The 11,044-nt window shown below is 45.7% G+C and overlaps 1 protein-coding gene across 3 annotated transcripts in view; it reads left to right on the plus strand.

The window, feature by feature from the left end:
• The window catches only part of CAMK2A (calcium/calmodulin dependent protein kinase II alpha), a 90,332-nt gene extending 82,856 nt beyond the window's left edge, over positions 1 to 7,476 (plus strand). For 2 of the 3 annotated variants that reach the window (XM_069102625.1, XM_069102627.1), the window contains one exon: positions 1,804 to 7,476. In XM_069102625.1, the coding sequence (XP_068958726.1) occupies positions 1,804 to 1,807 (4 nt within the window). In that variant the 3' untranslated portion in view covers positions 1,808 to 7,476. The remainder of the gene's footprint in view (positions 1 to 1,803) is intronic. The other variant, XR_011171243.1, reaches the window with a different exon arrangement.
• The last annotated feature ends 3,568 nt before the right edge of the window (positions 7,477 to 11,044 follow it).

Genomic DNA, 11,044 nt, shown 5'->3' on the forward strand with positions numbered 1-11,044 from the left:
ATATATTAGGGGAGATAGAGGAGGGAACAAGCATTAATTATGTGCCTACTACATATTAGGGAAGGGAGAGGAGAAAACAAGCATTAATTATGTTCCTGCTATATATTAGGGAAGGAGAGGAGAGAACAAGCATTAATTTTGTGCCTGCCATATATTAGGGAAGGAGAGGAGAGAACAAGCATTAATTATGTGCCTGCCATATATTAGGGAAGGAGAGGAGGGAACAAGTATTAATTATGTGCCTGCTATATATTAGGGGAGGGACAGAAGGGAACAAGCATTAAGTATGTGCCTACTATATATAGTATATATATATACACTATATATACTATACTATATATATATATATAGTATAGTATAGGCCAGGCACTTTGCTAAGTGCTTTAGGGAAGGAAATAAGCATTTATGTAGCTCCTACGATGTGCCAGGCACTGTACTGTTTTTTTTTTTTTACAAATATTATCTCATTTGATCCTCACAACAATCCTTTGAGGTAGATGCTATCATTATCCCCATTTTACAGATGAAGAAACCAAGTCAAACAGAAGTTAAGTGACTTGCCCAGGGTCACACAACGAGTCCATATCTGAGGCCAAATTTGAACTCAGGTCTTCCTGACTCCAGCTGTGCCTGCTGTGTCACCTAGATATTAAAGTTTAAAGCTGCACTGAGACCTTTGGGATCAATATGTATAATTAGAATGCTATATATGTATAATTAGAATAATATAAAGAAAATAAATCCAAATTATTTGGGATGGAAAGGCACTAGCATTTGGGACACTCAGGGGAATCTCTCTGGAGTAGAAAATGGTTCTTCAGCTGGGTCTTGAAAGATGAGAAGGATTTTATGGGGTGGAGGTGAGGAGGGTGGACATTCCAGGCTTGGAGGATGGAGTGCCATGCCTGTGAGAGGAACAGATACCAGTTTGGTTGGACAATGAGGCTGGGAAGAGAGGTTGAGGTCAGGTTGCAAAGGACTTTTCAAACTAAACAGAGTTTATAATTTATCCTAGAAATAGTAGGGAGCCCCTTCAGTATACTGAGGAGCTTGGTCAGAACTGTATTTAAGGAAACTCACTTTGGCAGCTGTGGAGAAGATAGACTGGAGTGGGGAGGGACATACGGCAGGGAGGCAGGGGCCAATTAGGGGGATGTGGCAGTAATCCAGGCAACAGGTGATGGGAGGGGTTGTTGCTTAGTAGTCACATCTGTCTCTGTGACCCCATTTGGGGTTTTCTTGGCAAAGATACTGGAGTGGTTTGCCATTTCCTTCTCCAGCTCACTTTACAGATGAGGAAACTGAGGCAAATAGGTTTAAGTGACTTGCCCAGGGTCACATAGCTGGTAAATGTCTAAGGCCAGATTTGAACTCAGGTCCTCCTGACTCCAGGGTCAGCTTTCTCTCTGCTGCATCACCTTGCTAGCCCATATAGAGGTGGGGCAGGAGAAAGGGTTAGACCGAAGAGATGTTGTAGAGGCAGAATGGTGGTATTTAGCAGCTAGTTGTGAGGGTGAGTCAAGGATACCTCTTAGGTAATACACCAGAAGAATGACCTTTGACAGAAATAGGGGAGCTTGAATTGTGTGACTCCGGGTGAATACTGCATTGGCTACGTACTGCTGTGTGCCTCAGTTTCCTCACTTGCAAAATGGGGAAGGGTTACACTTAATTGCCTCCAAGGCCTCTCTAGATCTAAACCTATCCTCGTATGACCTATAGTCCCAAGTGTATATCACCTGTCATCATCATCCTTGTTTGATCTTGTCCTTCCCTCTTAATCCCCCGACTTCTGTTTTTCAGTTGAAGTTCTGATTGGGTTGTGCACTCCCTGGCTGTACCACGGAGATCCACCCTTCTTCATCTGTGGCATGTGGCTGCTGGTTCTACCATGTGCTGGAATTCTCACCATCATCATCATCACTACCACCAAGCTCCTCACAGAAGCCAAGAAAACCTGCCAACCAACTCAAGCCATCATGTACCAGAGAGCAAACGGCCACAGTTATTTGTTTGCTTTTAATTTTTCCTTTTTTTCTCTCCTTGTTTTGCTTTTTATTTCACTCTTTGATTTTGTGCATGAGCCAGGCCTAGGGACCCAGATTGTCACTCCTCTGCCTGGGTCAGCTGCTCCCAACTCTTGGGAGGGAGAATAATGTGGAAGGAAGGGACCCCTCCCCCAATCCTCCCACCCCCTGCCCCAGGCCTGGGAGCTAACAATTTCCCAGGGGCTCACTCTTGTCTGTCAGCTGTGATGCCTATTGGATCTAATCCTCAATTCCCACAGCCTACCCCTCCTTGCAGAGATGGGTAGATGGGGAATCAAGCCTGTTCCATGGTGATGCCAGGCCTTGGTAGCTAGCTAGCTAGCAGAGTGAGCAGGTCCCTGTTTGCCAGCTCTCCTAAGGTCTCAGGACTCCCTCTTCTGTTCCTGCCTCTCTTCTGAGGCACGTTTGGGAGAAGGGCAGCTGACCCAATAGAGAAGGTCATTTATGGCAAAGAAGGGAAACTGGGGGAATCTGGCTGCAAGCATGAACTAGTCAGATTCTTTGCTTTGGGCTTTCAAATACAAGTACTGCCTTTATCCCTCCCTTCTGCGTTCTTTCCTTTCCGTTGGTGAATTGCTTTTCTCCTTCTTCTGTTCTCTCTCCCCTTTTTTCCTTCTGTGAAAATTGAAACTGATTTTATTTATTTATTCATTTACTTAATTTATTTTGGGGAAAACAAGCAGTGTTAAGAACACTGGTGCTAGACCAGGGTACTTGCCCTTTCTTGTTTATTTGGTGGGGCCGTTTGCTTCAAATAGGGATTTCATCGAACCCATTCTTCCAGCATAGATTGAGAGTTTCTGCTTTAGTAATACCTGAGAGAGGAAAGCTGATCATCTTTTGGGGGGAAAAAAGAAATACTAAAAGCAACCTTTAGGAATTTCTTCTACTTTGACCGCATGCCTTTTGATATCCAAACTTCTGTGTATTTGGTAAATTGATTTCATGTATTTGCTGAAATGGGTCTTTATGTAATAGCTAAACATTTCAGATTACTTTGAGGAAGGGTGGGTTAGGGTAGGGTAATTGTTTCTTTCACTTCTCTCTCTTTCTCTCTTTTCCCCTTAACTTCTGAAGCTATAAATGTGTAACGATTGGGTGTCTGCGGTATAGGTGAGCTCTCCCTCTTATCCTTGGGGGAGTCTCTCCTTTCTGCCCTCTCCCGTGCATCAGCCTCCCCCACCCAGGTTCCCTTCTGTTCTGCTGACAGAGTTGGAGTCAGGAGAAGCATTGCATGCTGATGTGAATGTTGAAACAGCTGGCCACATCTGACCACAGCTGGCCACGGAGGATGTCAGAAACGACAAGGGAGAACTTGGCCCATTGGAGGAACGTCTTGGCCTCCTGGCTCCCCACCAGAAGCTTCCCCTGGGCCTTTATGAAGAGCCAAGCCATTTGTGTGGCTCAGTGGACCTTACCTTTAACAGGGCATTACAGCAGTGGATGGGAGAGGTCAGGGAGCCCCTATGTGGCCTGATGCTGTGTGGCCTTTTCCCCATGGGGTCTGACAGTATTTCTAGTGTTTATTTCACCCTTCAGTTTCCTGCTTTCTTGCTCTTACATTCCCTTGGTTTTTCTCCCTTTTCCCCTGGATTGACTCTGACGTAAGCTGCCCTGGCCCTTCCAGCAGGGCTGTGTCTGCACTGTGTTCCTTGCATGACCTTACACTGTATATGCAGTAAGTTTATTGACAAAAACGAACAAAACCGATCATGTGTTTTGGACAAAAAAAAAAAGAAAAAGAAAAAAGAAAAAAAAAGAGGTCGTATTCTCAGTGTTCAATTTGGAATTGCGTTGCTGCCTTTCTGTGTCTCACAGTCTTTGTGTGGCCATGTTTTGCCAGAGCAAGATCCTTTCTCCTGAGTATCTTAGGAGAGGAAGGCCCAGCTAATGAGAGGCCATAGACTGAGCTCTGGGAGATGGCTCCCATCCAGCCCACTGACCTCCACACGAGTCCTGTGTGTGGAGTGAGGGTAGGCACAGGACTATTGAATTATTTCTAATCTGGGCATTTTTCAAGTCTTCCCTGCTTGACTTCTCTGTGAGTGATCTCCTGCCGAATGACAGACGATCCTCCATCCCTGGTCCTTCCCCAGCACCTTTGGGTTTGTTGGTTCCTTTTGTGGGGATTGGGAAGTGGGAAGAGGAGCCTGTGCAGGTGGGGGAGTTGTAGCTGGAGGTAGGGGAAAGACAGGGTAATTAGAATGCCTGAGTATGTCAGCATTGGAGGCAAGGGACAGAAAGCCTAAGAAGAGTTATTCCCCAAATCATTGGGTCAGTACAGTTTTAAGTTACGGTTCTCTTTGCTCTATAGGTCTCTTCTGTAAGGGGCTGAGGTAAGGGGTGGGAGGTAGGGAATATGTTCATGTACTAGTGATTGCCAGTATGGAAACAAACAGATGCTTGTCCTAAATCCCAGTGTTTTAGTGGGAAATATCTTCCAGGAGATCAGGCAGAAAGTGTCCCTGCCTTCTCCCTCAGCTCCCCAGATTAGTTCCTTTGCAGTCTTAACGGTCTTCCACCAATGGCCCCCTTCTTGTTTTTGCCTCTTAGGAAGCCCTTTTGCTCCCCTTGGCTGTATTCTTGGGCTCTATAGTGACCAGAACTTGCTTAGTTTGATTTCCTCCAAACTTCTAAGATGTCTTCCCCTAGGGCCCACTCTTCCAGGCTAACGTTTCGATCATTTCTCTTATTCCAGAATGAGTGACCTTTATCCTGTCAATTCCAGTGGAATAGGCCAGAGGAGCTTGCCACTTCCTTTCTCATGGGTTACTTCCCTGTCTGTAAAATGATGGGGTTGGACCAGATGATCTCTGAGGTTCTTTACTGTTTTAAAGTCTACGATCTCCTACCTCTGGTGCCCCAGGGGGCCCTGAGCTGATGGAGGGGGGGGACAGCTAGAGAAACTCTAGACTTCTCTTACACACTGAAGAGAAGCATTCTCTTTTTCCCTCCTTTCCTTCCTTCCTCCAACCCTAATCCCTTCTCGGTACCCCAACAACTACCTGGTAGCCTGACAGGAGAAAGAGCCCTGGAATTTTGTGGCTTATCTTTTTTTATTTCATGGTCTTCTCCTTCCCCCCTGGATTCTAGTCTTGGCTTTACTAATGACTCCCTGCCTGACGTCTTCATCTTTGGGGGCCTCAAAGTAGGTCATTGGCCCAAATGAGCTTCAACGTCCCTTCCAGCCCTAAGGTTTCAGTCCAGATAAGCATCTGAGCCATGGGGTTCTTTTCTTCCCTTGCTAACAATGATCTATCTGTTACTTTTTATCAAGGAGTTTACACATCTGTTATCTGAGTCTATTTTCCAAATTGCCTTGTGCGGGAGGTGAGGCAGGAATGGTCACCCCAATTTTACAGATGAGAAAACTGAAGAAGGATTTCTTGATCCCCATGCCTGTTCTGAATGGAACTCTAGTATCAGCCCTCCTCCTTTCCACCTCCTCCCTCCAGAGCCAAGTCACCACACCCCTTAGTGCCTTATAGGCTTTGGGACGAGCTGTCCCTTACCCCCCTGCACCCCCCCCCCCCCCCACAGTGGCTTTAAATGGTAGCATCCAAAACAGTTAGATGGGCAGGAAAAGCCACTCACAGTGGAACTGAGTCAGTGACTGTTTCATTCCCACATATGCCCCTGTGTCTTCTGAATGCCTTTTAAAACCATTCTGTGTGAGGATTGCTTGAAGGAACCAGCAATGTTGAATTTGGAGAAGAGAAGGCTTTGGGTAGACATGATCTCTGTCTTCATGAATCTGTAGGATTGCCATGGGCAAAAGCTACTTGACCCTCAAGGTCTGAACTAGGAACAGTGCATGGAAGTGGCAGAAAGGCAGATTTTGACTCAATATGGGGAAAGTTCTAATGATCAGAGCCATCCCAAAGTGGAAGGCCTTCTTTGGGAGGCAATGAGATACCTTTTGCTTGAGAGCCTTGAGTGTAAATTGGCTGACCACTCATCAGGAATGTCATAGAGGGAATTCCTTCTCAGGTATGAGTTGGACCAGAGGACCTGTGAGGTCCCTTCCAGCTCTGAAATTCTGTGATTCTAGACACTAGAGTCATCAGAATGCTGGCATGTGTGAGTATGTCTGTGTGTGAATATGTGAGGATCATCTCTCTTCCTCCTCCCCAATTCATCACCCTCAGGTAGTGGGGTGGCCCATCCTCCTGGGTCACCCTCAGCTCTCAGGCTGTAATTTCATAGTCCCTGTAGATATGTCAGAATTTGGGGGGGCAAGGAAACCCATATCTCTCCTTCTGGGGTCATTCTCTGCCACACTCCCTACTCCCAAGACCAATCACTGAAGTGTTGGGGAAAATTACCTGATTGGGGATTGGAGGAGAGCATTGTACCTCCTTGGTGGCTAGCTCAGATAAAGGGACACCAGGTATTCAGTGGGGATGGAAGAGGAATGAGAGCATGCAACACATAGCAGGTGGGTATTAGGGTAATCATTCAGGCTGCCTTAGAGCAGCAGAAGTCCTTAGTGAAGGGATCCCATAATCCCTGTTAGCACTACCTAGTCTAACCATGGAGCTCTCTGGTCACACCCCAGAAGCATAGTCATTCATTGATGCTGAGTAACAATACAAATCATCACAATGGGGGTTGGGAGAAGCACTAAACCCTGAATTTTAGTCCTAGCTATTTGCTACTTAGCTGGACTTTGGACAAATCTCTTAACTTCTCTTGGCCTCAGTTTCTCCAAGTACAAAACTAGAATGCTTAACCAAGTGAGTTCAAAGCTTCCTTCCAGCTCTGACATCCTATTAGTATATGACCAAGCATATGCTCTTCCCTCAATGCCCATTCATTCATTCTTCCTTTCTCTTCTTAAGGTGAGCTTTCTTCTCTATCCTTAGCACTGTTACCCCAGAGACACCCCTTCGTCCCTCATTCTACCCTTCAAGTGGGGCCAGCAGGTGAAGGTGGGTTGGGGGAAGGTAAGGCAATGGGGGTATGGAGTAGGCATTCACTTTTCTAACTCTTGCATATTTTAGAGGCATAATGATTTCTGCTCAAATGGGCAGGACCCAAGCACCCAAACTTAGTGTGTGGATCTCTAGAGCCCATGTGATTGCAAAAAAAAAAATAGCAGAGGATATATTTTTAAAAACATATTTAAAGACACCCCACCCCCCTTCACCTCCTTGCTCATGGAGCAAAGCCTGGCCCCTGCTCCTCTCCGGTCTGGATGTGGCTAGGGGGGACCTCATTTGGGGCATGTTTGCCATTGTGCCCGTGCTGCATTGTTACTGTTTTTTGGGGGGTTGTTTTTGGGGAATCTGTGGCTGTGACCTGAATAATCGCTGTTTCAATTTTATGTTATTTGGGAGGGGGAGGGAGGGAGGAAGTGAGGGTGCTATCTGTTTTATTCTTGATGTTTCCAGTGCAATAAAGAGCTACTAACTTCTGTGCATGACAAGCCTTGGTTGTTTCTCTCTTGCTGGGTAGTCTGAGATGGAGTGAGGGGGAGACTAGGTTACCAGTATCTATGTAGCTGGCCTCTAAGCCAAAATCATGGTTCAGAGAATTATAGGGCAAGGGAAAACCCCTAGAGGGCCCTGTTGGTCCCCTCAGAGCTGTCCAACACCATCAGAAAACAGATGAGTTGGGGAATGGAGAATAGATTGAAGAAGGTTTTAGATGATCTAATGGGGAGAGAAAGTGCTGAATTTGGAGAAAGAAGGCCTGAGTTCACATCCCAGCTCTCTTATTTAGCTCTGTGTCACTTTAAACAAGTCACCCAGCTCTTTACCTGTGAAACAAAGGGGTGGGACAAGATGACTTAGTAGTATAGATTTAGAGTTAGGAAGGAACCTTGCACCCATCTAATCCACCCCCATTTTACAGATGAGGAAACTGAGGCCTAGAGAGGTTAAATGTCTCAAAGTCTTCAAGTTCATAAGTGGCAGTCAGGATTCAAAGCCAAATTCTTCGACTCTGAAATCCAGAGAATTTCATACTGTCCTGTGCTACCTCTCTAAGAGACTTTTGGATGTCTCTTCTACTTTTAAATCTATGATCTTATGATTCTCTATTTGTCTCTGGCTTTACTCATTGCCCAGTTCCAATGCTCTTCCATCCAGGATCCCTGAGGTCATCACCCCCAAGCTAAAGGCCAATGGGGTCTCTTCTTTCTTAACTGGTACAAGGAGATATCTGTCTATTTGTTCTCCCCTTTAGACTGTAAGCATGGCTCGGTAGAGAGCTCAACTTGGATTCAGGAAGAGCTTTGTTCAAATCCTTCCTCTGACACTTACCAGCCTCTGTATGACCTTGTTCAAGTCACCTAACTTCAGTTCTCCATTTGTAGTTTATGTGTATCCCTACTGTATCCTGCTATTACTATGCTTTTTCCAGTTCAACTCTTTTGTTATGAGATGAGCTCTAAGTGATTTGTTAAAGTTAGTTCTAGGAGAAGAGAGTTCCCATGGGGTGGAGAGTGATTCAGTTTGGGGTACATTGAATCTAAACCATGAGTAGACTCAGGAGTAACAGTAAAGTGCAATTCCCCCGTAAAGAACCTGTTAGACCAAAAAATGTATACTGGGGGCATTTCCACTTGGGCACATCCCTTTGGCAGCTGCTTTGGTGCCTGAGAGGAGAGAGCTATGGAAGGGTTAGTGTAGAGCCTGGCAGACTGTAGAAGAAGGTTCTTGTTACTGACAAAGGGCTGTGAGAGATGCAGAGAACTCTCCAGGTCTGGGCTGGTCTTGGTCGCTTTCTATGGCCAGGGTCCTGTAGAATGAGTTGGACTAGGTTACTCCCCAAATTCGTTCAGCTCCAACATCCTATGTTCTTAGACTCCTTCCGGCTCTAACATTCTTTGGTCTTTGGTCCCAGGCTCCTTCCCTCTCTGATATTGTATCTTCTCTGTTCTGGGTCTCCTCCTGGCTCGTCTCTGTTCTGTGCTCTAAGCTCCCCTCCAGCTCTGATAATCCTTGTTCTGTGTCTATAATGCCCCTTGTAGCTTTGACGCTGAGACTATTCCAGGCTTCTTTCAGCAGGTGGCATCATGGGACCAGATTTTTGCAAGTTACCAGCTGAAGGGGAGGGAGGGGCCTAGTGTAGTTTCTGAGCTGTGATCCTCAGCTTCAGTTAGATAACAACAGTGATTTCCAAAGGTATTGTGAAATTTAGAAAAAAAGTTCATGTCAGTCAATACTATCAACAGACAGCTATTACAGAGAGAGGCAGAAGGAAATTGAAACCTAAGACTGGAGGTGGGCAAGTAAGGGTATATCTTATTTCAGCAGTTTGATCTTGCAGGGATTGATGATTTCATCATTTTGGCACTGCCACTAATGATGTAGAAGTCTGTCTGTGACTTAGCAAATAGTTTCATGAGTTGATGTAGCTAAAAATTTACCATCTAGGGGTCAACCTTCTGGTGATTAATTGCTTCTGAACTTAGGTTGATCCTTGGACCTTGGTCTCATTCCTGAATCTTAGTATGGGGCCTACAAGTCTGGCATAGCCTCAGAGTACCTATGGCTGTCCCCCTGCCACAATGAGGCATCCATGGGAATCTCTAACAGAGGGAGGGTTCACCTAACTTTTTAAAATGAGTCCAGTCTTTTGGTCTAGATGAATTCTATACCAGGACCCTGAAAAACTTGTAGATGTCATCTCCAGACCACTACCAGCAATCTTTGAGAAACTATGGACAACAGGAAGTGGCTAGAAGAGTGAACTTTGTTTATCCTGGAGAAGAGAAGACTGGGGGGAAGGAGGGGACCAGGGAAAGGAGGGGATAGAAGCTGTCTTTAAATATGCAAAGGCCTGTCACATTTAAGACACATTGGAACAGACTTGGATTTGGAATGAACTTCGGAGGTCATTTTTTTTGTGTGGGTTCCAAGTATCTGAGGCCAGAACCGATCCCGGGTCTCCCGACGCCGGGGCCGGTGCTCTTACTCACTGCGCTACCTGGCCGCCCCAGGAAGCCGTTATATTGAGTTGAAATCTATTTCTGTATTACATTTACTCATTCACAATATTGCCCTCTGAGGTCACACAGGAAAATTCTAATCCTCACCCCACCATAATAACCTTTTTGACAATTGAAAATGGGTAATTAGGACCCTCTTAGGTCTTCTCTGGGTCTAAATTATTTCTTTCAACTGATCCTCATAGCACACAGTTTCAGAAAGTCCCTTCACTACCTATTCATCTTTCCCTGGACATAGCTTGTCAATGCCTCTTCTCAAATGTGGCATTCAGAACCTGAACATAATTCAGCAGGTAAGACCTGGCCGGTGCCACCTTCCCTGTTCTAGGCACAGTGCTTCTCTTACTTTGGACCTGTCTCACCCTCTGTAAAAGGAGAGGATTGGACTCTTTCTAAGAGTCCCTTTCACCAGGACATGCTATGAATGTGTGCTTCTATCCTCCAAATGCAACCTCAGATCTCATTAACTTTTATAGCAGATGCATCACATTATTGACTCATTGAAATTGCAGTCCATGAAAGCCCCTCCAGCCGTTTTTCACATGAACCGCTGTCTAGCCATGTATCCCCCACCCTGGGCTTGTGCAATAGCTGCTGAACAGAGTGACCTGAGTCTCCTCTTTTCTTCCAGAGGATTTTCCCCCCGATGATTTCATCGGCTGCCATCCGTGGTTTTGGCAGTGTTCTGAATGCAAATAACTCTGCTCCATTTTGTCACATTCGACTGCCTTATGTGTGTATCTTGACTCCCCCACTAGATTATAAGCTGTGGAACACTGCTCTGTGTCTTGCCATCTGTCCCCACCGCCTGCCCCTGAAATGGGGATATGTACATAGCAAGTGCTTGGTAAATATTTGTGGAATGAATGAATGAATAAAGTACAAGAAGAACTCAGAGAATGAAGAAGTTGGGATCAACTGAAGGACTTGGAGAGGGTTTCACAGAGGAAAGGATACTCAAATTAGCCCTTAGAGAGGCCTACTAGTGCAGTAGACTTGGTGCAGGGCAAGCCCTTGCTTTGCATGTTGACACTAGCTG

Source organism: Petaurus breviceps, unplaced genomic scaffold, assembly GCF_028583685.1.
Source record: "Petaurus breviceps papuanus isolate PSGF00001 unplaced genomic scaffold, PetGlider_PUasm1.0 551, whole genome shotgun sequence".
In the NCBI taxonomy this organism is placed as follows: domain Eukaryota; kingdom Metazoa; phylum Chordata; class Mammalia; order Diprotodontia; family Petauridae; genus Petaurus; species Petaurus breviceps.